At 33.9% G+C, this 25,372-nt stretch overlaps 3 protein-coding genes and 1 long non-coding RNA gene across 4 annotated transcripts; 1 reads left to right on the top strand and 3 right to left on the bottom strand.

Moving 5' to 3' along the window:
* Positions 1-1,417: 1,417 nt before the first annotated feature.
* LOC146956154 (uncharacterized) lies at positions 1,418-4,669 on the bottom strand. Its single transcript, XM_085749077.1, has 5 exons — positions 4,430-4,669; positions 4,209-4,384; positions 3,855-4,028; positions 3,488-3,755; positions 1,418-2,008 (listed from the first exon to the last, which is right to left on the bottom strand). Exons 1-5 carry the CDS (start codon positions 4,667-4,669, stop codon positions 1,418-1,420), a joined length of 1,449 nt encoding a protein of 482 aa, XP_085605203.1.
* Positions 4,670-7,964: 3,295 nt separating this feature from the next.
* Positions 7,965-13,151, bottom strand: UXS1 (UDP-glucuronic acid decarboxylase 1). The gene is made up of 7 exons (XM_085727175.1): positions 12,498-13,151; positions 11,607-11,756; positions 11,447-11,526; positions 9,434-9,517; positions 9,258-9,332; positions 8,669-8,761; positions 7,965-8,443 (listed from the first exon to the last, which is right to left on the bottom strand). Exons 1-7 carry the CDS (start codon positions 13,120-13,122, stop codon positions 8,234-8,236), a joined length of 1,317 nt encoding a protein of 438 aa, XP_085583301.1. The 5' UTR covers positions 13,123-13,151; the 3' UTR covers positions 7,965-8,233.
* Positions 13,152-15,434: 2,283 nt separating this feature from the next.
* LOC146956152 (large ribosomal subunit protein uL29-like) lies at positions 15,435-17,588 on the bottom strand. Its single transcript, XM_085727210.1, has 4 exons — positions 17,502-17,588; positions 17,268-17,403; positions 17,021-17,177; positions 15,435-15,712 (listed from the first exon to the last, which is right to left on the bottom strand). Exons 1-4 carry the CDS (start codon positions 17,503-17,505, stop codon positions 15,638-15,640), a joined length of 372 nt encoding a protein of 123 aa, XP_085583336.1. The 5' UTR covers positions 17,506-17,588; the 3' UTR covers positions 15,435-15,637.
* A 4,756-nt stretch (positions 17,589-22,344) lies between these two features.
* On the top strand, positions 22,345-23,516 carry LOC146956151 (uncharacterized). Its single transcript, XR_015014239.1, has 2 exons — positions 22,345-22,715; positions 23,048-23,516. It is a non-coding gene; the product is annotated as an uncharacterized LOC146956151 (long non-coding RNA).
* Positions 23,517-25,372: the final 1,856 nt, after the last annotated feature.

The raw sequence follows: 25,372 nt of genomic DNA, 5'->3' as shown, positions 1-25,372 counted from the left end.
TATCAACTCTCCCCACAAGACAAACTTGTTAATTTTATCATCAATTCAATCTGCATTGTTCCTTATTTGATTTGTAATTTAATTCGTTTTAAGTTTGTTTGCATCTAACCCACCTAAACTCCCGACACAGGTACCTTTAGTAACAAAATTTAGTGACAAATTATATAAATTTCATTTACATTGTTCATCCCATACGACAACCATGGCTCAGTTTCTTCCTATCACATTCAACTTCCTTTTACTCATCTCTGTATCCACCATTGTTTTTCTCACCGATGCTTATTTTTCCTCACCGGAAGACCATTTTAATGACTTCAAGATAAATACAACAACCACCACCAAGCCTTATCCCATTAAGCGGGGTCGGCTACATGGATCAAATGACGTCATAGTGTTATATCAAATGAACCAAGCGAAGTATTGAAACCAATTTCGATACTTCGCTTGGTTCTCATCGCCATCTGCATACACATCCAACAAAATTCTCTTAGATTCATATTTCGTCTATTTTATAATAACAAGAATTCATATGTTTTGGGGAAAAAACCTACAGAAGGGTAACTTTGATAATTGTGGCATATTGTACTTAATTTGGTTCTAAATTTCAAGTGGTAACTTTGATTGTATTGGTGTACTATATATCATGTTTGGCACATTTAGTAGTGTATTTGGCACATCTTGTACTTGAATAATATGATATTTTAAATTCTTTTGCTTTTTCAAATATATTTTCCTCAATGTTTCAAAAGATTAGGAGGAGTCATTTTAACCTTGCTTACCCTTTAATTATCCCAGTTACAAAATTAGCACTTCCATTATTTGCATGAATGTTCCAAAAGATTAGGAGAGGTAATTTTGACCTTGCTTACCCTTTAATTATCCTCATTGTGAAAGTATATCTCTTTCGCTATAATCAACTTCGTTAGTGTGTGGTCTTTTAAAAATATATATATATGTCTATGCGTGCACGCGCGCACGCGCGCTTGTGCGTGCGTGTTGAAAATAATATTTAAATAGACATTATTTACCAATTGTTTTTTTTAAGGAATTATTTACCAATTGTTGGATATCTTAAAATAACAATATAATATTGAAATGATACAATTTAAATTTATGACTGCACAAGTGTTGCTTTTTTTCCTCCATTGAAATTAAATATTACCCTACATATTTTACAATTGATTTTATATTTTATAAAACATGTGACCTTCATTTTAATTTGATTTTTTTAGAGCAATAACCTTATAACATTTCATTAAAAATCAAGTCATGGATACATATCGGTACATCATCAAATATACAGAAGCTAGTCAAGGAAGTGGATGCCTTTGCTAATTCATGGGCAACCGCATTCGCTTGCCTCCTAATAAACTCAACATGAGAGTTTTCTAAATTGGAATGGCAATAATGAATATTACTATCCACGTTTCGAATCAACCTCAAAATCAACATTTTGAAGACTTAGCTCATGAACCCATCGAATAGCATAAAACAGTCCCAAAGCTTCACCAACATCTACCGAGCAAACCGGGGAAAACCACATTGTTTTTGCGCGTATAAATCGCCCCTCTTCGTTACGGATACACATACCTATACCCAACTTGTTCTCGGTCATTGAGAAGGAAGCATCGACGTTGCACTTGAGTCTTCCACGCCGCGGTTTCTGCCATTTATGTATCATGCTGCAGCTATCTGAATCTGCATTGCCATGCTGTCTCGTGACAGCAACTGCCTCTTCCACGGGAGTTGTTCTCGGCAGCTGCTTTATATTGGCCTGTCTCCACCCTTCAAGCAAGTGTGTAGCTCTTTCAAACACATTCTTGTTACTTTCTGTCACTTGCTGCCACAAGGTAAGATTTCTCCTTTTCCATATGCTCCACAAGGTCGTGGAAACCAGTTCTGCTTGTGTTGTTGCTGCATGTTCCAAAATATGAAAAATGATTTTCGGCGCGTCATCAAACCTGTTTAGTAACGGCTCAATTAAGTGCCACAATCCTGCTGTACGCCACTGATGACACTATGTCATGACTAGTTTTGTAGACACTTTTTCATGTATTTTTAAGGTAATTCATCAAGGTATTCAAGCCAAAAGCACAAGAAATTGAAGATTTCAAGTCATTGGGATTCTGGAAAAATCGGGCCCCGATTTACCACATTCGGGCGCCGATTTCAGCAAGATGGGAGGAGCAAAGTTTCTGGAAAAATCGGGCCCCGATTTACCACAATCGGGCGCCGATTTGCTGTTTCTAGGGTGACGAAAATTCTGACTCGGGGGCCGATTTTAATGACTCGGGGGCCGATTTTCACTTGCTTATAAATAGAAAAATGTGTTTCAGAATTAAGGGTTCACGTTTTTGGAGATCAAAAGGCATAAAAACACATAAGAAGAGATCTAGAGCATCACTGGAGGAGATTTCTATCAAGAATCATTCATGAATTGTTCTTGTAATATCTCTTTTATCCCTTTCTCTTGTTTAATTGCTATGTGTAACTAAACCCTCCATTGTTGAGGATGAGTAAACCTAGATGAATACCTTTGCCATGTAATTTGATTATGACTTTTGATGAAACTTATTGAATTGTTTTTCTTATCTCCATGCTTAATGCTTTTATTGATTGATCACCTTTAAATTGATTTACGGTTTATATTGTGAAACGGAAGTGGAATTTATAAACGCTTGAGATAAGAGATCCTTGCCTTTGTAATCTAGGAATAGATGCAAACCCTTGGAATCATTAGAGAATTCTTGATTGTTCATGCTTAATTCTAATCTTCAAATTCACTAAGGAATTAGGTTTTTATTTTAGAATTAAAGGTTCTGTCACTAAGGAATTAGGGCACGAATATTGTAGAGAATTCGGTAACAATTAAATAAGTCGATTCAATTGTGATAATCAGGTTAATAGGTCTAGGTAATAATCCGGTGAAACTCATCCCCAACGCCTTTCTCTTATTAAGTTTGAACCAATTTACTTTGTTTAATTTTCATTATTGCGATAAAACAAACTTCATAACCTTTTGTTCGATTAAGTTATAAATACAATTCAATAGTATAACGTGATCCTCGAGTTCGACACTCGGTCTTACCGATTTAAATTACTACTTGAACGATTTCGTACACTTGCGAAATACGCCATCAGCCACACACCTACTGCTGTACAGCAGTGGAAAAAAAATGTGATAATTGTCCTCATGTGGATCATTGCATAACACACACGTAGACGGACAATTAAACCCTCTCCGATTCAGTCTGACGCGAGTAGGGAAACATTCTCTACAAACACGCCACACCATGCTCTTGACTTACGGAGGAACTTTTAATTTCCAGATTCCACCCCAATATCCATTTCTCCGTAGATGCGAGTTATCTACAATTTCCTCCACACACTAGCGATACACACTTTTTACTGAATAATGTCCATTCTTTTCCGGATTCCACACCAAGTTGTCTTCAGTTACTTGCGGGAACAGCGGTATATTTAATACCATCTGTGTTGTTTCTTCTGTAAAAATATGCTGCACTATCTCTTCATTCCAAGACTTCGAATTCTGCTGCATTAAATTGCCAACTGTGTATCCTCTTAACGACATAGCTGCCTGACTTACAGGAGGTATACTAGAGCCAGCTCCTAGCCAAGGTTCACTTGCAATTGGAATATCAAAACCATTTTCGATTTTCCATCTCGCACCTTTCCCAACAATCAGCTTCGCACTAAAAAATACTCCTCCAAACAAAACTGCGATTGTGTCCCAACTTTGAACCAAGGAAATTACTATTAGGGAAGTACTTAGCCTTAAACACCTTAGCCACAAGAGAATCCGGTTCAGTTTGAAACCTCCAACCTTGTTTCACAAGCATTGCAACGTTAAACGCCGCAAGATCCTTAAAACCCATTCCTCCATGCCTTTTATGAACCGATAGTTTTTCCCACGATAACCAATGCATTCCTCTATTGTTTGCGCCTCCATTTCCCACCAAAAGGCATTCATCATCTTCTCGATTTCATCAAGTAAAGTATTCGGTAACCTGAAGATGCTCATAACATACAACGGGATAGACTGAAGAACTGATTTAATCATAATCTCTTGTACCGCTTTAGATAAACACTTACTATTCCAACTATTTATTTTCTGCCACACTCTATCTTTAATAAAATTAAACGTTGCCTTCTTACTACGACCTACCATGGACGGTAGTCCCAAATACTTTCCAGTTCCCAACACTGCATGTACACCTAATATATCAATTATTCTTTGTTGGACTTGTTGATGCACATTGCAATTGTAGTAAACTTCTGACTTGGGCAGACTAATAGCTTGCCCCGAGGCTTCCTCATAAGTAGTCAAGATCCTCTTCATTACATTGGCTTGACTCTCCTCCACCTGAAAAAACAAAAAACAGTCATCTGCGAAGAGCAGATGGGATACCGCCGGTGCATTCCTACAAACACGGATACCTTGGAGTTCTCCGCGGCCTTTGGCATCTCGGATTAAGGCTGAAAGGCCTTCCGCACACAAAATAAAGAGATATGGTGACAGAGGGTCACCTTGCCTTAATCCACGACCCGGAATAATTGGCCCAACCATATCTTTGTTAATTATCACCGAATAATCCACTGTTTCGACACACATCATGATCCAATCGATCCATCTATTAGAGAAACCCATTTTAATCATAACATTCTTGAGATAAGACCAATCGATTCGATCATAAGCTTTACTGATATCCAACTTCAGCGCAACACTTCATTCATTCACTCTTCTTTTAAATTTGATATTAAATTTAAAATTGATTAGAGTATGAACCATCAATTCTTTTTCCAAAAAGAAATGAGACTAAAGAAAACTTCCTGAAAAGCCAAACAAATCCTTAAGCTCTAATTTTAGAACATAAACTCAAACCCAAGTGTAAAAGTTTACTCGCGTAGGGATGGTGACATTGGGCAAAATATGGAAATCAACAAGTAAATAGTAGGTTTAGGATCATATGAATACCAAGCAGAAAAATACTTGATTGATAACAAGTTTTTGAACATATAATTTAGACACGCATAAGAAAAATGTTAATAAAATATCAATAAGATATTAATTAAAAAAACAAATAACAAAAATATTTTGAAATTTGTCTAATTAACATTTAAAAAAATACATATTATTTATTACTATGTGGTCAAATAGAGTTCACAAATTCATGTGACCAAGCCAGTTTTCTCTATCAAACAAGAGTAACAAATTTAGGAGGACTAATATATATATATATATATATATATATATATATATATATATATATATATATATGTGTGTGTGTGTGTGTGTGTGTGGGTCCCCTTGCTATTACGAGGTATCAGGGCAGGTAGAAATTCATCAGAATATAATGCAGCTATGGAAGGATGCATATATAGTACACCAATACACAAGCTGTAATATCCCGCCTGTCAGTATCGGAATATTACTAGTCGATCGTGTCAGAGGATTAATGTTACGGAAAGAAAGTTTGACGGAAATATTTATTATGTGATGTCAGCCAATTACGGGTTAAGTATCAGAGTCGGATTTAACACGCTTAAGATAAGGACATTTTGGTAATTGCACGTAAAAGGATATTTATATGATGTTGGCCTAAAATATCTCATTTTCCAATCTTCTTTCTCTCACTAGGTTAGAGAAAAGAGTTCTCTCCTCCCTCTCTCTATATGGACCGTCCCCATCCTCCCTCATTAAGTCACCAAAGTCTTCCAAATTCATGCAATTGGTGGCTTAGCAAGCAAAAAACAAGTGGTGGAGGGGATTAAAGCATGGGTTGGTTGGAAAGCTAAGGATCAAGAATGAATCACAAGTTAGGGTTTGAGCTTGAGCAAGATGGATTTGAGCTAGTAGATGCTACAAAACATTATGTGAGTTCTTGGATAGCTTATCCTACCTTTGGGTTGTGTGATTCTTGTGAGAAAACATGAATTATGTTAGTTTATGAGCTAGAAGATTTTAGTACCCCTTTTTGCCATTAGTCATTGAAATTATGTTGTTATGTATTTGTTCTAAGTTGTTTTCTATGTATTCTGGGTGTTTTGTGTGCATTGGAAACTCAATTTTGAGGTTTAGAGGTCAAAATCACGAATTCTGCAGGTCTGATACTGAAGAACCTCGCTTAAGCGAGAAAATCTCGCTCAAGCGAAATCAATGTCGAATCAAAACTGCCAATCTCACTCAAGCGAGATGAATCTCGCTTACGCGAGATTCCACAGCACAACACTTTTTCACAAAAAAATTCATGAAATGCAGTGGTTCGTTGAAGCTTTCCCCTGCAGTCTCTTATAACTTTAAAAAACCCTCAAAAAGCATAGAGATGCATGAACAACATCAAGAATTCCAATGTCGAATAGCACATGAGATGTTAAGATATGACCCTTTATACGGGTAAGAAATAACACTAAGTACGGGGGAAAAGCATAGAGCCTCGGCATAGCTTGTCGAGAACTAGAAAGTTAAGCATGAATTTATTTATGCTAAGTATAGAATGTTAGATATGAGCATTACGCTTGACAAGACGCGAAGGGATATAGAGTATTCTCTCCGCATAGGAGCTAGAGTGACCATACGAGTATGACAAGACGTGAATCGATTAGATATCTATTCACCTAGAAAGTTAAGCAAGCATATATTTTACCTCTAGTAGGATCGTTTAAGGATCCGAGGTAAAAGAGATAGCATGTTTAAGTTTAATTTTCATGCATGCATAAGACCAAGACTTTGTTAAAGATGTGATGCGATTAGATATCATATTCACAAGAAAGTTTAAGCAAGTTTTAAGACAAGAATCATATATGGTCAAGACCATTAAGTAAGAGTAGGTGCCGTGTCTCTTGTAATCCTTCCGAGGTTGGATTCAAGGGGTTCTCCGAGGGGAACGGGTAAGCCGTAAGGGACCCGCACGCCACTGAAGGAGTCCGGTGTGCCTTAGCGAGGTTTTCACCGGTAGTAAGGGATTAACTTCCGGGGTTACTCCACTCGGAATTAATCCGTAAAATGAACTCAGATATTTGTTTGTTTGTTAAACGCTAACCTAATGAATGAATCTGACTATGCATAATTATAGACATGTTTAAGTTATGCAATAGAGCCTTGACGTAGATCGTCGAGAACTAGTAAGATATCAGGAATCCCTGAGTAAGTCTAGACATGATATGTTGTTAGACAAAACGTACTCATGCAAGTAGAAGCAAGTAAAGAAAGTTATGTCGATGACGATCTTAGGTTTCCCCTAATCGTCCGGTTTAGAATCGTGTCATGATTATATTATGCTTATGCCTCGATACGTAGAGCGTATTCTTGTCAAAGCGGTTTTAGATTCCCCTTGACCGCCATGACACGCATAAGAAGTGAAGCCTATTTTAAGATGAGACTATGACGGCCCTAGTATGCACGACCGTCTAAGTATGCAAGTCCCCACATACGTATAATCAACCGGCAGGTTGTATTGTAGACACGTGGTGACCGTAGGTTTCCCCCGAGGTTACCTATAGCCTAGGATTAGATAGAACTCACTGAGACATTATGTCTCATCCCAATCCTTATTTGTTTCAGATAACAGGTTGGATGGCAAGCTAGTAGCCGTATGGATGTTTCAGCAAGTGTTCGTTCGTAAGTGTTCGTTCGTACCCGCTGCAGGATGATATGGATATTCAAGGACGCAATTATTATGTTTTAGAAAAGTTGAGTTGTATTATTATTGTACGAACGCATATTGTTGTATAAGATATTCATTCGAAGTTTTAATGTTGTAAATTTTAATGTATCCAGTACTAAACTAATGCACACGCTAAACTTTCTAGATACGTTTAGTGTGGGTATTACAAAAACTCCCTAGTAACTAGCTTATATTCCAATCTTTATCTCCACTAAAGCTCCCTCCTCCTTTAAGATGAAAAGCAACGAGTTCTCATATCAGAAAGAAAGAACATCAAGATGCACAAATTTCTACGGATACTCTTTCATTCCATAATACCAGAATCCAAATTTGAATATTACAACTTTAATCAATACAATAGACGCGAAAACTGCTGAAAAGAATTTTATAAAAAATCAACATTACTCGATTGTATATGCTAAGCTGGCGTGGGAAGTAAACAATTCTTACTAAAGCGACGTATTACCAGGACTTTCTATTGATAGTAACCATACAAGAGATTAGGGGAGACACGGTTCTCCCTATTCACACAGGGCTGACTACAACGCTTATCTCATTCCTTTCCCTTCGTCTTCATTCAAAATCCGATTCCGGAAATCACTAACCATCAGAGGCAGACCTTCCCTCAGTGGGATTTTTGGTTCCCAGTTTAGCAGTTCCTTTGCTTTGCTAATATCTGGTTTCCTCATGTGTGGATCATCAGCAGTATTTTGTTTGTACTCTATTGTAGCACTTGAATCAATTGTTTCTTTGACAACCTGCGTGTTTTTGAAAAGATGACCATCACAAGAAGTTCATAAAATAAAAAGTAACTTCGATCATAGTCCATTGCTTAATCCCTTACTGTAGAAGGCACAACAAATATGCTATGTGTTTAATCCATTGATTAAAGAATGAATATATAATAAACATTTAGCATGATCTGACAGGAATCTTATCATAAAGAAGAAATGAGAGTGAAACTACAAAACAAGAATAGGTACCTGAGCAAGCTCTAACATGGTGAATTCGCCTGGGTTACCCAGGTTGAAAGGTCCAACATGCTCACCATCCATCAAAGCTGCCAGCCCATTAACCTGTGAATCGGAAAATAAATTTAGTTCACCAATGTATAATTACAAATGCTGCAAGAGTTCTTCCCTGGAAGTAGAGATCACACATCATTCTTAGATTTGAACTAATCCAATTCAAAAAATTAAAATTCAAAATAAATAGTAGTGGAAAACTGCATTCATACAATAGCTTCTTCGAATTACAAGCAAAAATATTAATACTTCGTTAATGTTTCAAAGAGGCTTTTTCTCTTTGCTTGATGTATTCTCAGTTACTTTCTGAAAAATTCACTCCATCTGAAAGATATTAGGAGTTCATTCAAGAAAAAGTTCTATTAAGACTTGATATTAATTCTACCAAACCACAAACTTTTGTACATTGATAAGCTTTAGATGGTTTCCCCAAGTTCAGACGATGATTAGCAAAATAGGTTGAATGCAATACAGAATTGATAGTACAAATTGAAAGGATTAAATGAAATATGAAGTTTTAAAGCATCGAAGCATATTTGCTACCTACCAAATCAGAGACATATTGGAAACTTCGTGTTTGCTTCCCATCACCGTATACAGTCAATGGTTGTTTGCGTATAGCCTGCAGACACGAGGGACAAAAAAAAAATCAGCATAAGAACATAAAAACCTCTCCCACAGTAATTTAAAGTAACACAAAGAAAAAGGGAAAGGGAGTCAAACCTGTGCAACAAAATTACTAACAACACGCCCATCATCTAAACACATGCGGGGTCCATATGTGTTGAAAATTCGGGCAATACGAACCTAAAAACCAGCAAACCAAATCAGTACAAATAACGTGATTTGCAGAATTTAGAATGAGTAGTCTAAAATTAATTTATGTTGGTTTAGATCAGTGTCGTCAGATATTGGCCATGGCAGATATCAGTGGTGGGTTTTTGGCTTTTCACCACGGCCAAATTTGTGAAGGATGGTGGTACCACGGCGCCATACTCGGATATGGCGGCGCCACATGTCGGTCAGCATGCCAGGATTTTGGCTCTCCGACATCTGCCATAGACAACACTGGTTTAGATATTACTTTTTCTCTGTATGAAATTTTTTCCATGCATTGAACTTCAAAAACAGGGGTCGGGTGCACAAGAGTGGGGGAAAACATCTGATTCAAATTCAATCCTGACCTATTCATTGGTTATATAGTTCACTTTGGGAAAGTTGTCAAGGAGATTGAAAATGAAGTAAGCTGACAGTGAATTCATCATTATGCATGTTGTGTATTATAAAACAAAACAAAAAATTATAGAATAGCCAACATCACATGACTCAGGATATACAAGTCTCCTGTTAATAAGTTAATACCAAATTCTCATTTGTAAATCAAATATCAGCAAGGTGAAGTATTCAATAACCAATTCATTTCTTTTAAACAATAATTCTTCATTTTTCATGGAAAGTTGAGGTTATTTCCGCAATGATATAAAATTATAAATGTCTGAGATTCTAAATCAAATTCTCAGCAACAACAACAACCAAGCCTTATCCCACTAAGTGGGGTCGGCTACCTGCATCAAATTACGCCATAATAATCTATCATAAACCATATTTGGATCCAACTCATTAACCTCTAAATCTTTCCTAATAGTTTCTCTTATAGTTTTCTAGGTCAACAAGGAAAAAACAATACAACAACAACAACAACCAAAGCCTTATCCCACTAAGTGGGGTCGGCTACATGGATCAAATTACGTCATAGGGTTCTATCATAAACCAAATTTGGATCCAACTCATTGACCTCTAAATCCTTTCTAATGGTTTCTCTAAAAAACAATACAACAATAAACTTAGTAAATTAAATTTACTATAGTACTTCGTTAATAATATATCGGAACATTTTTTGTGATTCCACAGCATGGTTTCTTAGGAAACATTCAGAAAGCCATCTTTTGTGATTCCACAACATGATTTCTTAGAAAACATTCAGAAAGACCAATCTTCTCCCTATATAATCTCTGCGACCTTCAGCCAGTTAGCACTTAATATTGTGTGTACAGTTTACACTCGCTGACTAAATGGTTAAATCGCTCACCGACTAAAATAGATATTTATTTTTTTTGGTGGTGGCCGAGGTTTGAACCCTGGGCCTTGCATATATTATGCATTGTCCATACCAACTGAGCTAAGCTCACGAGGACACTATAATAGATATATAGCTTAAGCTTAATGTGTTCAGCAAACCCCAACGAAAGACCAAGTTGATAAGCTCGGAAACTACATTATACGGGTATGTATGTCCTTTTAGAATGAACAAGCTAAGGAAAATTTAACCAGTTGACATTAAAAATCGAGGCCTTGTTTATATAAACAGCTTAATTTGCAGCTTATAGCATAAGTTGCTTGTGTATAACCTGTTTCTATAACAAAAAATAAAATCAAGTTAAATTATTTTCGTTTAAGCTATAAACTGTTTTCATCAACTGTTTTTATATTTTTCTCAAACAGTCTCACAAGTGTTTATGCTAGTAGATAAGCTCAAATAATTCAAATCCAAACAGGCCACGGGTAGTTAACAAATATTGAGCAAGGTACAATGCAACAAGCGTAATCAATCCATGTTTTTAAGTCATATTAGAATTGGTTACACAAAAAACTATCAATCCGACACAAGAGAAGACATTGAGTTAAATAACCTAAACCAGCTCAGATCAATTAAACACTTATACTTTTGTAAATTACCTCAACGCCAGCACCTCGATGATAATCCATGGCAAGTGTTTCCGCAGTTCGCTTTCCTTCATCATAACAACTCCTCTCACCTAAAATTCCAACATAATAATTAAGCCACCATAAAAACACGTAATTTCTCAGCAAAATTTCAGTTTATAAACTCACTCACCAATTGGATTAACATTCCCCCAGTAAGTCTCTTTCTGAGGATGCTCCAAAGGATCACCATATACCTCACTAGTACTAGTTAAAAGAAACCTCGCCCCGATTCTCTTTGCTAGCCCCAACATATTAAGTGTACCCATCACATTTGTCTTGTAAATCATCAATCACATTATAAAGTCAAGAATCCCAAAATCCAATCACAAAATTCAAATTTCCAAGCATCTATTAAACAACAACAACGGCGACAAATGCCCTAACACCAACATTGACACATTTGATTACATTCAATTAACTCATTTTCTAAGATTATAACACTAGAGACACTTCTAATGGAAGGCTTGTCTGGTGTCTGACACAGACACTTACATGTCGGTTACAGTCAATTAACTCATTTTCTCAAATTACACCACTAGTGTCGACATGTAGACCGACACATTTGATGGAAGGCATTCCTAGTGTTTGACACTGACACTAACAAGTCGATTACATTTAATTAACTCATTTTCTCAAAATTATTATTAGTGTCACCAATCACATAATAAAGTTACACAATTGTCTTGTACATCACCAATCACATAATAAAGTCAATAATCCAAAATTCCAATCACAAAATTTGAAATTCCAAACAACCATTGAACAACTACAAAAACAAATGTCCTAACACCAACACTGACACATACGATTACATTCAATAAACTCATTATCTCAAATTATTACTAGTAGTGTCCAACACTCCTGATGGAAGGCTTGTCTAGAGTCTAACAATAACACGTCGATTACAATCAATTAACTCATTTTCTCAAATGATTATCAGTGTCAACGTGTCAGTATCGTGTTAGTTCTTCATACACCAAATTCAAATAGAAGCATGTGTATATATATATATATATAGAAATAAACAAGAAAGAATGAAAAAAGGATATGATTGTCTTGATAGGGTTATACTTATAATGAACAGGTGAGGCAGGACAAGCAAGATGATAGATCTGATCAACCTCAAGCAAAATCGGATCAACAACATCATGACGAATTAACTCAAACCTAGGGTTCCCAAACAAATGAACCAAATTTTCTTTCCTCCCAGTAAAAAAATTATCAATAACAATAACATCATTCCCTCTACCAATCAACTTATCAACCAAATGACTTCCAACAAACCCCGCACCACCAGTAACCACCACTCTCAGCCTCCGACCACCAATTCCCGCCGGAATCCTCCCCACTCTAAGGGATGCACCTTCGTTGCCGGAATTGAACCGGACCAATCCAGATCTAGGTAAAAACGAACCGGCCTCCGGTGGACTTATGCGTGAAAGCGTGGGTTGAATGATGAAGAAAGTTGAACCGATCAAAATTCCGACGAGGATGAAAAGAAGACGTTGTTCTCGTAAGAGGTAGTTGATCGATCTGGGGAGGGTTCGTGTGTGCTTCATTGATTTTGGTGAGTATGGTGGAGTTTCGCTTCCCATTTCTTCTTCTCTTCTGTGATTCAAGCTTTGTTGCTTGTGTAACTGTTTCATTTTTTTTTTCTTCTTTCGCTTTCGCTATTGAATTTATAGAATGTTGAAAATATTTATTTATTAAATGCAGAATTTAATTATTTGAAAAGAATTAAATGCAGAATTTATTGGTCTCTTTTTTTTTGTTTTTTTACATGCAAAAATGTTTGAGTGAAATGTTATAAAGGAGATGCGGTGGTTAATTAGAAAACACTCTGACAGAAAACGTGAAATTGAAGGTAGAGGTGATGTTCAACGTGTAGTGATGATAATTTTTCCATTTCTTATTACATTTATTTAAAATAAAATAATGGAAAAGAAATAAAGTGATTGAATAATTTACGGCAAGTAGGGTTCTATTTTTGGTCAGCACTCAACATCACTAGGATTAAGGTGTGTTTGTTTCAAATTATATTTGTAGATTTCCGAGAATAAAGTGATTTGAAATTTTTTATCTATCTTCCAATTGAACTTTGAATTATCATGACCCTCGTCCCCTGAAAACCGGAGGGTTTATATTGATACATAAGAGTACAAATTAACTTATAATTATTTTTACGCTATATATGTTAGAGTTCTTTTTTTGAATCGGCAAATATTATTAAACGCCATCCCCGCAAGACGCAAGGTATGGACGCGATGAAATTACAAATGGTGCCGCATATAGACGGTACACCATAACCACCTAAACACACCCCTGAAAATAAACCCACCAAAACAAATCACCACCTAAACAACATACTTCAAAAAACAAGCACTGAAACACAGTATCCACTAACCCATCGTCACTACTCACCCACAAAGAACACCCTCAACATAAAACTTCAAAACCCCAACACCGAAGTTGAGCCACATTTCGAAGAGCACCTAACCGAAAAATCATGCAGCTATCACAAACCTCGCGACCTCCGATCCACCGAAAGAGCACAAAAACAAAGCCCAAAATACCAGCAGGGCACCCCTCGCCCCCGATAGACCAGAGAAGAACCAAATCAAGTCAATCAAAGATAGCAGCTAGACCCCGACTCCCGATCTCGTATCCAAATGAACCGGCCCGCCGAAAAACTAGCACACAAAATGAGAGACGAAAGACATGGCATGCAAAGTCTAAACAACAAACAAAACTTAACGGAAAAAGGCTCAAGCTTTTCAGGCATGAACACAAGTGAGTTTTTATACAAACTTGCTACAGTCAAGCTTAAGTACCAATATTAGATCATTGCTGGTTTGAGCAGCTCCAACAGTTGTTTTTAGCATCTCCTTAAAACGATAAATCAAGTTGCCTGTTCATTTTATCATTTACTACCAAGTTCATTACTTACTACTAAGTTCACTAAGTAAGTGTGCAAACGTGACAACATTGTCATAAGGACAAGGTAATTTTGGCAAAACTCACCGTACTAAGCTCATTTCTTCGCTGTGTTTCTTCATTTGAATTTGATGACAAAAAAATATAGATTAAGTGCTTATTTTTATTTATTTTTGTTTCCAAATTTTTAGGGTATTAAATTTTCGATATGGGGTAGAAATGATGGACACTCCATGTGCACGGTCAAGAAAAATCCTTAACCTCATAGTGGACATGAGAAAAGAGTCCAAACTTGATTAGAGAAGAGACGAGATGATCTTGAAGAAAATAATAGAGGAAAAGGAGAAGCCATGTAGGCTAATAACAAAATATCTGAGAATAATATGATAACTTTATTATTTTTGTGAATAATAAGATGTTTTCAATACTGCTTCCATCCCAGCGGTATTGCTTCTACGAGGAAGATAATAATTGACCGTGAGATGGTACCAGGAAAAAGATGAAGGACCAACATAGTAATTTTTCCATAAGTATACTGGACTACTACTACGAAGTTCAAGTTATGAAGTATGTTGTATGTACAATAGCTCTAAATCGATGGTTGCCATTTGTAGGATCGTGATGGAGAAATTCAATCACATGACCATTCACCAAAAAACATAAATCAAATGCTAACTAACATGGATTACCAAAACCGAAAGTTACCTAAATCGACTAAAGTTTAATTTAACAAAACCGCGACAAGAGTTAAGAACATCGTAGCTCATATAAATGAAAAGATGGCTGTTACTTTTTTGCAAAAAGAAAGTAATATTAAATGGTTGTGACAAGGGCCAATGAAGTCTGATGAACTGTAACAAGTGCTAATGAAGTCTCTGATGAACTGCGCATGTGTAAATAAGATTGCAGAGCAACATAAACCATAATTCATTAACTTGTATGGGAGGTTTTTAAGTGTTTAAGTAGTCTTGAAACTTGAAAGGATAACATCACTGCTCAATTGCCGTACAAGCAAAAGTAAAACTTATCTAAACAAACTATAATTTTAACATAAACCTTCGGAAGTCTCAAGATAGATTAGTTGTGTACAGAAACTATTATGTAAATCAGAAATGTAACTAGACAAAAATTGGAATGCATAGGCTACACTGCCAGACAAACAAATTAAGTAAGCTTAAAGTTCAATATTTCAAATAACTGGTCTAGCAACTAGAAAGCAATCCTAGCCTAAGCTTTGATTGCATACTTTCTTAGTGGAAAGTATATCTCCTTCTTCTTCTCTCGCTCTGTCTTCAACGATGCCTGCACCAAACAAAAGGCTGGTAAGATGATGCATAAATACCGCCGGGAAACACGTGTTCAAGTCAATTTACAAGGGAAACATCAAATGGGTAAATGCTACTAAGGTTTTCAAATAAAAAGGTCCATGACAACTATCTGCGCCACAACATCAGAGTTTTCGTTATCTCTCCAACAACAATGGGACTGCAATTTTAGGTCGCATCTACCGCATCTGACTACAATTTTCTGCAATATCATGAAACCCTACACAACCATTACCTCTATCTAAAACCCTAACTGCTACAGTGTATAATATACCCACTGGAAATTGTACTTTTAAACAAAAACATGAAATGGATGAAGCATCCACAGTAATCGTGCATATATTTATATTCAATAACAATGTAATCACATGCTGAAACCCAAAATAGGATACTGATACGAAAGTTTTAAATTAAAAACTCACAAACAAAATATAGGCTGCAGCATCGGAGTTTTATGTCTCTCCGACTGCAATATGACTACAACAAGACCACATCCAACGTATTTGATTACAATTTTCCACATAATTGCGACACAACCATTACCAATGTTTAAATCCCTAACTGCTACAATGTAGAATATAAAAAAATCTAAATTGCACTTAGAACCTATAAATAAAATTGACGAAGCATAGGCACAGAATTTGCAGGACCACTTGGGTCCGCAGATTGGTACTCATGTACCGGTATCGTTACTTCTGCGAATTAGTTCGCCAGAATTCTTCAAGAATTTGCATGAAACAAAGTACCAGCAAACCATTTTGAATGAACAAATATATGGACCAGTAAAATTTATAGATAAACATCTAAACCAATTAACTGACTTTGGGGTGTGCATCACAGGTCCAACCAGTTCAAAGCTATCCAATGTGTATCAAAGGCTGGTCGTACAACGTTTATTTATAATGAAGTCTGCCTCTCAATGTTAGCTAAATTATCGATGTGGGACTACTGACAAACATACATCTATATTTGACAAACCACACTTGTTATATCTCTATGATAGCTATAATTTTCCGATGTGGGCTGCTAATTTGTACTCACAGAAATAGCTTACCAAATTCTATAAGAATTACATAACGCATACCCGAATCCATACCACATACAGAAGCAAATTACAAATTGTGTGACAATGTGATGAAGCATCAAGTATCAACAATCATTTCATACATATGCATTATAATAACTATCTAATCATTGCTTTTCTACAACACTATTGGATTCTATTAACAATAACACTTACAACCAGAAACACAACCAAACAAACAAATTAACTAAAAAATTAAACCTGGTGTTTGGTAAGGCGTCTTCTGATAGCACGGGTCTTCTTAGGACGAAGATCAAGTGGTAAATACTTCTTATTTTTGTAAACCTCTCTGAGCGCAGCTTTCTGCTTCTGTGAAATCACTGTCAACACTTGTGCAATTGAAAGCCTCACAACTTTGCTGTAAAAAACAAACAAACAAAAACACCATTAACAAAACGCGATTACCATATAAGCAGCTTCCATATAAAAGCGATTATGTATTGTTTACATTTTGGAGAGCTTGTTAGGTGCACCGCCGGTGACTTTGGCGACTCGAAGCAAAGCGAGCTCCGCCTTCAGATCCTTCAGCTGGTTCAGCAAATCAGCTTTGGGTTTGTTCCTCAACTCGAACACCTTAATTCTCACTTCAAATGCAATGGAAATTCAATTCAGCTTATATGTTGAAAAATGTTACAAATTTGATTTGATTAAATCGTTACTGAAACTAAATTCACATTCTTACCCATTTTTTTTTATTCAGGAACAGCTATGGAGTGATAGTGAGGAACTGAAGAAACCCTACAGCTAAAATCGCAAGGACCATTTTAACGACGATGTGTTATATACTTTGTTCGGGTTGGGCCTGGAGTAACAACCCGGTCGGTTTGGGCTCGAAAACTTTTGGGCTTAGCTTACCCTATTAATGGCCCAAAAAAGGGTTTTTCGTCTCGCGCACCTTCTAGAATGCTCAAATGGCCGTATCTAAGGCAAGGCGATCGTCCTAAGCTTCAAAAAATAAGTACAAAATTTGTGCCCTAACAAAAATAATTGGGAATTTATTAGGCCTTAAAAAAATTACTTAAATTATAAAGGGAGTTGTGGTTGTTAGTAGTTAATTATGATGTTATAAAGGGAGTTCAGATTTCTAACCTTTCCACCATCTTAAACCCTTTGTCAAAATCAACAGAAACTATCTCACTCCCATTATTTGGAAAAGCTGTAGGCTAAACAAATGAGGGTTATCTGTCATTAAACATGTTTTATGCGAGGAGATTTTGATGATTATTGGATCCATTTGATTGATCTCGTCTGTAAGGAAAAACTTTTGTCGTGTTAAATTAATTAATGATGATTTTATATTTTACTAAGGGCTGACAATAAACCAAACCAACTCAAATAAAGTTCAAAACTCGATTCGGCAATTGATTCGTTGAACTTGGTTCATGAACCAAATAGGCTGAATTTGAACTGAAATTTAAGTTCGCCAATAAATGAGCTAAACTTGAGTTATGTATAGTTCGAATCGTTTGGTTCATGAGTTAGCTCGATTGTGTATATATATATATATATATATATATATATATATATATATATATATATATATATATATATATATATATATATATAATATGAATATATAATTAAAAATATCAACTAAATATAAAATTTACACAATACTAAGTCAATTAAGCAAGTTGGAAGTGGAAGTGGAACAAGGCTTCTTCTAGTATATCATTTTTAAAGAAACAATTAATTACAAACACAAATTTAATTAACAATTTAAAGATTTATTTCAAAAAGTTAACATTTGTAAAGTAATTAAGCAATTAAGACCAACACTTATTCAGGAGTAATAATAATATTGGTGCTAAGATAAATGTAAGCCGTGTCCAATTCACACAACGCCTAATAGCATAGAGATCTAGTTTAAGTTTTTAAAAAAAGTCGCACATCGGCGATGTTTGTGAAAGATTGGGAAGAGGTTATGTATAAAACCACCAACTTATGAGTGATAGATGAAAGTTTGAATTTGAGCTAACGGTGTATAGATGTTAGTATTTGTTCTCATTCAATTTCTTCATTAAACATTGGATCAAATTCCAATGTATCAATAAGTATTTCCTTTGTTTGGGTATGTTTTTTTTTATTATGGGTCTAAAATCTAAAATAATTAATTTTTAATTATGTTATTTGAGTTAGCGAGTCGAACTGAGTTGTTCGCGAGCTTGAACTAAGTCGAATTCGAGCTAGAAATAAGATTCGAAACGAACTCAAGTCGAGTTTTGAGCATATCAAATTTTTATTGAGTCGAGTTGAGCTAAGCTAAGTTTGACTCAGCTCGATTCATTTCCAGCCAAGACTTTTACCCATTCATTTGGTATTTCTAGATAGAGTGACTCTTATCCAACTGTTTGAAAAATCAGCGCTTTTACAATCCCACCACAACCTATTGATATTGAGAAAGATATGATAGAACATATTGATGTTGACACAATTATATAGTGACTTTGCATCTATAAATGCATGTAGAAATTGTTTTGTACGATTAATTGAATATTAAAAATAAAAAAACTCAATGTTATTTGTATAAATTTTGATGTTTTTGTTAGATAATTTCTCAACGTAGTAAAAACTATCATCTTCAAGCAAATTATTTTCACTTTGTAAAAAAAAGGTAAATTATTTTCATACTTTGGAAATTTAATTTTTTTTATAAACTCATTATTTATGACCCAAACTGCAGTTTTCCCCTTGGCCACCAGAATCTCATAAACAACCCATCAAATCGTGTTTTAAAGTTTCGCATTATATAATCTAAAATCTACCAAAATATAAAAAACACAAAACAAAATATGTCAATAAATAACATTCTACTTCAACAACACCAACAATATAATTCAACCACAAAAATTTCAACAGCAAAATTTAACTTAAATTCATCAATATAATACAGCAACTAATCATTGGGACAACATAAGTAAACACAAACAAAATCATGGATGAGTCAAACTCATTTTTCCATCGCATGCACTGTGCCGAATCAAACTTGTCCGAATAGCATGAACATATTTCACCAATGTAGCACAAACTTGTCGAATCAAACTTTGTTAATAGCCAGGGCCGTCTTAAACAATTTAGAGACCCCGTTATAATTTAAAATATTGGCCCCAAAAGGAAGCACATAAAAGATTGATGGTTTAAAAAAAAAAATTGGGTACAAAAAACAAAGGGTTTGGATTCGGCTATATAGGAAAATATATATACAAAACAAGAAAAAAAGACTAAATTTAATAAAAAGGAGCCTGCTGGGCCTTGAACCCAGGTCAGGGAAGCCAAAAAACAAGGAGGAAGCCACTAGACCATGACACTTTTTCTGTCATATACTCGACATTCAACATATATAAGTCATTTTTTATGGACTTGTATTTAAAAAAAAAAATTTGGGCCCCAAAATAATCAGGGCCCGGTGTCATAGCCCAGCCTCGACAGGCTATGGGCCAGCCCTGTTAATAGCGACACTATAAAATATATTGATACCGTAAACCAAAGTTTCACATAATATTCTTAGTACAATAACATTATCGTGAAAACAACAGAAAACAATTTCATATTCCACTTTAAAACAGAACAGGCTGGATAATAGGGTTTCTCTTCAACAATCCAAGCCAATAACACACCTTCAAATCTACCAAATAGGCATATCAATGAAGTAAGAAGGAGACATCATTGTAAGGGTTAATAGTACTGACTTTGAAAAATAAACAAAGTTGTGTTAGTAGCAAATCAAATTAAAATAAATAAAACATTCAAGAATGTGTTTTCCTATCAAAATAAATAAAGAATGCATTGAAAAGTATGTGTTTTTGTCATTTGATAAAATAATCAAAGTTTTCTTTTTATAATAGTTTGACCAATCAATAAATCCACTTGATTTATCTATCTATACATAATGAAAATGAATTATGAGATTTAAATTGTTACTTCTACCTACAACCAAATAAATGAGGTCTTTCTCCATAACTAAATTTATTTAATCCTAACTATTCTTTGTTAAACACTACTTTTAATTTCCTGCAACTAAAATCAGAGTGTAAATAAGGAACTCACTCAATTCATTTCTATCAAATCACAATTTATAATAATAGATTTTCTCTCTAATTCATTCTATTTCTTCCCACCATATCACAAGTTTCTCAAACTCTATTAATAGTGCTTCTATAAAATATACTGATATTGTAAAACAAAGTTCCACATAATATTTTTAGTTTTGGTAACATTACCATGAAAATAGCATAAAACAATTTCATATCCAACTTTTTTTTTGAAGAAGAATTTCATATTCAACTTAAAAACAGATCAAGCTAGATAGTAAGACTTCTTTCTGGCAATCCAAACAAATAATACACTTTTAAATGTATCAAATAGGCACATCAATGAAGTAAGAAGAAATGTGTCATTATTGTAAAAGTTAGTAGTACAAATCTAGAAAATTAAAAAAGTTGTATTAGTATCAAATCAAATTAAAATAAATAAAACAAACAAGGTTGTCTTCTCCTATCAAAATAAATAACCACTCTTTGGATATTTAGTTACCATTGTCATTGATATATTCAAGTCACAAGACATCAATCAACAATAATAATGTCTTGCAACAATCAACAATCATTAGTCATTTTTCTTGTTAAAGTGTTTTATTTTCTAGTTGGAATTTTGTGTTCTCGTAGAAATACCAACATTTAAAAACATCTATTGTGTCATACCCTAATTTTTGACCAATTAATATTTTAACGCATTTTAAATCAGTCACGTTGTTTTTATTCGTATTTTGGGTAGTTAAAATATTTTTAGTTGTATTCGAAGTAGTTAATATTTTTTTATTCGTATTTTAGTTGTTTAAAACATTTTTCATTATCTTTTTCAAACAGTTAAATATTTTTATTTTTCTTATTTATAATTTTTAGTTATTTTTGTTATTTAAAGTTTTTCTCTGTACTTTTATTGGATTAAAATCTTTTCGCACATAGTTGTAGATAATTTTTAATCTTCCTTTTTTTCTCTTTTAGTTAAAAATTTCTTTTTCGTTCGTATGTTAAACATTTTGAAAGTTTGTCCGCATTTTAAAACGTTGTATTTTGTTAATCGTATCAGTCGAATTTTCGGCAGAGAGGTATTTTAAAATACATCATTTACCGAAAGGGACAATTTTAATTATTATTGTTATTATTATTTATTTCTTTTTATTATTATTATTATTATTATTATTTAATTAATTTTTATTTCTCATTTCTTTCTCTACTTTTTCCAAAAGGTCACGTGAAGCGACATTTTTTTATATACCTTTCTTTTTTCTTTTTTATTATTATTAGTTACTTTTAGTCCTTTTGGTCCCACTTTGTCCACATGTCAGTTTTTAATTGGTCCATCTTTGAAACTTGTTCCCCAATTCACTACAGCCTGGTTGCCATTTCTGCATCAGAGGCCCACAAGGGCGTTTTTGTCATTACAATGTATCAGTGCCAACCATAGTTTTTGCTATAAATAGCACCAATCATTGGCTGCACTGAATTACACGAGAAACACAAACTTTCTCTCTCTCTCTTCTAATAATAGATCAAAACCAAAAAATATCAAAAAGCTATGAACAATATTCATCTGTGTTCATCGTAGCCTTTCACTTTTTTCCAGATATCAAAAACAACAACAAATCAGTTTCCTCATCATCATCTCATATCAACACTGATTCAAGTTTTCCTTGATCAAAAATACAAATCCACCGAAGTCAGATCCAGACTCATTCACAAAGGAATAGAGGTCGGTTCAACTCTTCAAGTTCACCAACAACCATTTTCGTCACTACACCAATAATCCAGTACCGATTTCGTGAAATAAAGAAGAAAGGAAGGAGCAGCAACTTGTGTTCTTGTTTTTTCTTACAAATCCAAATCGGCCTAAAGAGGTAGCAGTCACTTCCTTTCTCTGTTTTCTTTCAAAAAAATTCGAATCTCAAATCTCTAAACTATCTCTACTATTGCTATCTTGCTGGAAACATTTTGTTTGTGCAGATCTAAAAGGTTAACAACTTTTGTTTCAAAAAAAATTTCCATGAGAAATCTTTAGATCTGCGTCATTGTACTTATTTTCATTAAAATCTAAGGTCGAATACGGATTAAGGAGAAGAAGAGGAGTCGGATAGTAAAAAAAAATTGAAAAAAAGAAACAATTGTTCCCTTTAAAAAAACAATTGTTGTTTGTTGGTTCCTTATGCCTGCCTATATATCATATCAACAGAAAGTTACAAGGAGGATGATGAAGCAAATGCAATGATTCCATATCAACAGATGTTCATCTGTGATAAGTACCAAAAGTGGTTTCAAAGTTGCGTGGAAGAAATAATACAAACCATTCTCAGATGTGCAGTTAGGCAGATTGATGATGGCAGAGAGGAAATATCTGTTTTTTTAGAGGTACCGCTGTACCTTGCTTGGTTGAGGTGATAGGGTCCTATCAATCCCGACTCCCATGTGGGTATATTTTGGGATACTCTGAACTTGATCAATCATTGTTGTATAGTTATCGATACCAACTTTGTAAAAATAATTGCATAATTTTTTTATTAGTTTTATCAAGAGAAGTGAACAAATATCAACACATTAATGTTTGTTACACCCTAGTATACTGTTTATTAAAATATTATTCGAGAACCCACCAATGTTTGCTCAATCCAAGTTTAATTTTAATATTAAATTCAATTTAATCAGATTCATTCTTTATTTTGGTTTGCATTAAATGATTTTTTGATTTTTGAAACACTTGCTCACGAGAGAATATATTTATGTTTAGGAACATATCATAAAATCAAGTAAACAACAATATAATACAACAACCCCAATATAATTGTTCTTCAACAACACCAACAATATAATTCAATCACAAAAATTTCAATAGCAAAATTTAACACAAATTCATCAATATAATACAACAATAGTAATTATTGCGACAACATAATTAAGCACAAACAAAACCATGGATGAGCAAAATTTGTTTTAAAAAAATAAACATTGGCTAATGTAATTTGTTTTTGTACATACAACACTACTTATATTTCTTAGTACGCATGAAATGATCAATAACTTATAATTTGAGACATAAAGAGTATAAAAATCTCATAAGTTGTTTTTCTAACACCCTATTTCCCTTGACCTTGGAAAATAGTGTTACGTCTATATGATTAAATTTCTAATATAAAATAAGTTTCAAATTCTTACTTTCACTAGTAACTTAATTAATTTATTAAAATTTATTTTGAAAAATGTCTTTCTTGCGTGTCTTTCATTAGATTGAATATCTTCTTTTTTTTTGGGTACAAATTAGATTGGATATCTTAATTCTCTAATCATAAACATTAAATTATTGACTAATAATTCACATGACGTATATTACTATTTATGTATAATTTTGCAACCATAAAATCAGGCAAATGAGAAAAGAATATGTAATTCCTATGATATAAATCTTTTGAAATTTCAACAAATATGCATCAATATCAATTGATATGTGATATTTCTAAATCTAAGTTAGTACACTAAAATTTTCATTTAGCACAAGAATTGGATAATTTTCCTTATCCTTCAAAAATCATTAGAATTGTAATAATATATACCAATATTTCTATAGAATTCGAACATAGTAAATGTAAGAGTCAGGATTCGTTGACACCGACAAAATTTAACATCTCATTGTTGACTTTTCAACAATTAAAGGTAAAAATTCTCATTGTTGATGTAGATTTTTAAGATTAATGAAATTGTAAAAGATTGGTAAGAACTTTGTTTTACTTACAACACACCAACAAGATCTGCAATCATAGCAACGCGAGAAGCAACATAGCAAAAAGTTATCTTAACTCTCTTAAAAAGTGCTTTGAAAATGTTTTTCATTTTCGTAATTTACAATTGGTAAAATTATGAATTTATAAAGGAAGGTATATAGAGAAATAAGGAAGTAAATGAGCACACTTTCTATTGTTAAAGGTGGAATGTAATGGTTTTATACACAATTCACAAAACTCTAAATTAACTCACACGATATAAACATTGTGGAATACGACATCACACAACATATGAGAATATATTTAATTTATTCTTAATTATCTACTTATTATTTATTTATCTTTTTTAAATAAATTGTAGAAAGACAATGATTAAAAACGAAAGTATATGAAACATCTTCACCTTCCAATTCCCACAACATTAACCCATATTCTAATAAACTTTTGTTTTATTTCTAACTACATTTACTAATCTTGTTTTATAAACAAATGAAATGCTACACAATTAACAACTTATAAAAGAGGATTAAACATACAAGTCAAATATATAATCCAAACTATAACTTAAAGTAGGCGACTTAAACTTAAACTAAAATTAATGAACAAGTTTAAAAAATTTAATTAATTGTGTTGTAGTTGTTTAGAGAGAAAAGGAGTTACAATATTTTATTTTCAATTATATTTGTGCATAAAATATTGATTGTTTAACATATTAACCTTTATTTTTCATAGTGAAAATTTGACGAGAATATAGTACTGGATTTTTCAATCCATATACATATGGT

The sequence above is a fragment of the Medicago sativa genome, chromosome 1 (genome assembly GCF_051527215.1).
Source record: "Medicago sativa cultivar Bolivia chromosome 1, Bolivia_mono, whole genome shotgun sequence".
NCBI classification, from domain to species: Eukaryota; Viridiplantae; Streptophyta; class Magnoliopsida; order Fabales; family Fabaceae; genus Medicago; species Medicago sativa.
Note: the sequence above shows the minus strand (reverse complement) of the source record. Positions and strands in the feature narration are given on the sequence as shown.